General features: G+C 50.8%; 1 protein-coding gene across 1 annotated transcript; it reads right to left on the bottom strand.

Annotated features, from left to right (window-relative positions):
* Positions 1–1,015: 1,015 nt before the first annotated feature.
* On the bottom strand, positions 1,016–1,975 carry LOC129326380 (olfactory receptor 52K1-like). The gene has a single exon (XM_054974538.1). It carries the CDS (start codon positions 1,973–1,975, stop codon positions 1,016–1,018), a length of 960 nt encoding a protein of 319 aa, XP_054830513.1.
* Between the last annotated feature and the right edge of the window lie 870 nt (positions 1,976–2,845).

Here is a 2,845-nt window from a genome sequence, read left to right as displayed (position 1 = left end):
ACAAAACACACACACACACAGACACATTTCTCTTAGGAAGTGCTCATGATTTGGCAAATGAAGGTTGAGAAATGTTAGGGTCAGAAATTCAGCATGGCAGACCCTTTTTTTTAAAGAGCTGAGTGCCCCTTTAATGAAAACTGTGCACAGGATGAAATATCCCAGTTCCCCCCTCCCCCAAAAAACCCAGCTCCACAAAAATTTAGTTCACCTCCGGTGGCAACTAATTTTGGATTTGGTACAAAGAATTACTCAAACAGAAAAATATAATAATTTACAGAAATTTGGGGGTCAGGAAGGCCAGACTGGCCATGGACCGGGTGCGGGGGGGGGGGGAGTTTCCTTTCTTTGGGCATACAGCAGGGGTCAATGGGGGAGGTAAGCAGTGGGGAGGAAATAGCTGGGAATTTTTTACATTGTGCAGGAGGCTAGACTAGATGATCCCTGGGGGACCATCCAGCTCTGTGCTTCTGTGGTTCTATGAAAGGACTCTTCTACCAGCTGTTGCAAAAAGGAGAACGGCACGGGAGCAAAAGCTGGACAGGGGCTCTGCAGCTATTTCAGGGCACACCAGTTTTCCTTTGCTGTTCAAAATCTGTGGCCCCTGAGGATCACCTTACTGTTTAAACACTAAGACCCCACTTCACACTTTCTCTTGGCAGCTCCATCGCAGATGAAAGGTCCTGCTTATATTGTCGAAGGCTTTCACGGCTGGACTCAGTTTGACAGTGAGAGATCCCTGTCTTTTGGTGCTACGCCTCTGAAGATGCCAGCCACAGCTGCTGGCGAAAAAAACGTCAGGAACTACAATGCCAAGACCACGGCAATACAGCCCAGAAAACCCACAACAACCAAAGGCCCTGCTTGTCTGAGTCTCCCTCGCCTTCGGCCACCTCCTTCAAGATGCATGACAGAGCATTCACCAAAAGCTACAGTGGTAGGGAAAGAGCCCTCTGCAGGACAAGGCTAGTTATGGAGGCGCACGTGGGGAGCATTGGCCAGGCATTCTCTCCCCTCAGAAGCTTTTCCGGTGGAAGAGGTGGAAGATTCGCTCTCGTATTTGCTTGATTTTCACCCCATAGATTATGGGGTTCATCATGGGAGGGAAAAGAAGGTAGAAGTTGTTAAGCAAGATGTGAATGTGGGGGGCAACATGGTGACCAAACCGATGGATTATTGAGGAGAGAATCACTGGGGTGTATAATATTAATACGGCCCACAGGTGTGAAATGCACGTTCCAAAGGCTTTGAGCTGCTCATCCTTCGAAGCCAGACTGAGCACAGCTCTTATAATCTTGGCATAGGACAGGCTGATAAAAGTCAGGTCCAGAATCACAAGTAAGAAAGCCACAACGATCCCGTAGATGTTGTTGAACCGTGTGTGGGAACAGGCCAGCCTCACCAATGCCATGTGCTCGCAAAAGCAGTGGGCGATGACGTGAGAGCGGCAGTAGGGCAAGCGCCTCAGCAGGAAGGGCAAAGGGGACGTCAGGAGAACAGCCCGTGCCAAGGCCGCCAGCCCGACCTTGACGATCAACGAACGGGTGAGGATGGTGTTGTACCTCAGAGGGTGGCAGACGGCAATATAACGGTCAAAGGCCATTGCCAAGAGCACGGCAGACTCCATGATGGAAAAGGTGTGGAGGAAAAACATCTGGACGAGGCAGCCAGTCAAGCTGATCTCCCTGGCCCTGAACCAGAAGATGCTGAGTGTCTTGGGCATGGTGGTGAGGGATAGCACCACGTCGATGGAGGCTAACATGGAGAGGAAGAAGAACATGGGCTTGTGGAGGGAGGCGTCTGTCTTGATCACGTAGAGGAGGAGGAGGTTGCCCAGAAGGGCGATGGTGAACACGGAGCAGAAAGGGATGGAGATCCAGAGGTGGAAGTTTTCCAGTCCAGGGATACCGGACAAGAAGAACACTGCAGGACCGGAGTTGGGAGCAGAGCCATTGTATCCATGTGGACCCTCCATTTCAAGATACGGAGAAAACTGACTTCCCTTTCAAAAGTAGCATATTGCAGTCAATAACTGTGTGTGGGAGGGGGGAGGGATCCACCTTCCGTTTAGCACCACAGAGGGGAAATCTGTTGGCAGGAAGCACAAATACTCTGAGCTTTGCTTGCTCACTCCAAATCCCACCCCGTTCCTCAGCATTCTCTTCCCCAGCCGTGGCCAAACAGGCACCTCTGGAAGCTCGGAGAAGACCACGAATGCCCACGCCATCTCCTGGGTTTGGAAAGAACTCTGCTCAGGAACATGGAGGTTCTGTCCAGCTCGCACATCAACAGACCTGTCCTCCACTACTCTAGCAATGCATTGTAAACCTTATTGTGGACAAAATAGAAGAATAACCAAATGACCTGAGAAAGACAGCACTGTTGGCCAAACCTTTTCTGTGTTCAGCCCACTGGAATGGATCAGACACTGCTTTCAGGAGGAGAACAACACGAAGGCAATGGTTGTTGTGGGACACACTGTGACACTGAGAGATCTCTGTCTTTTGGTGCTACACCTCTGAAGATGCCAGCCACAGCTGCTGGTGAAACGCCAGGAACTACAATGCCAAGACCACAGCAATACAGCCCGGAAAACCCACAACAACCATCGTTCTCCGGCCGTGAAAGCCTTCGACAATACAACAACATGAAGGCAATTACAGGATGGGAAAAGGTGGTCCATCACATGGAAGACAACAGTAGATGCTCTGCCTTACTCAGGAACATGAGACCGCTGGCTCTGGGGTCCGGAGTCTCGGGAGTATCCCACATGCTACACTCTGACCTGTAAGTCTGTGACCAGTTTCTTGGGTCATCTGGTTGGACTCCCTTTGGCCAACTCGCC

The sequence above is a fragment of the Eublepharis macularius genome, chromosome 3 (assembly GCF_028583425.1).
Source record: "Eublepharis macularius isolate TG4126 chromosome 3, MPM_Emac_v1.0, whole genome shotgun sequence".
In the NCBI taxonomy this organism is placed as follows: Eukaryota; Metazoa; Chordata; class Lepidosauria; order Squamata; family Eublepharidae; genus Eublepharis; species Eublepharis macularius.
The sequence above is the reverse complement of the archived record's forward strand: the minus strand, read 5'-3'. Positions and strand labels throughout refer to the sequence as shown.

Coding starts and splice junctions, on each gene's coding strand:
- LOC129326380 (XM_054974538.1), bottom strand. CDS start 1,975: ATGGAGGGTCCACATGGATACAATGGCTCTGCTCCCAACTCCGGTCCT.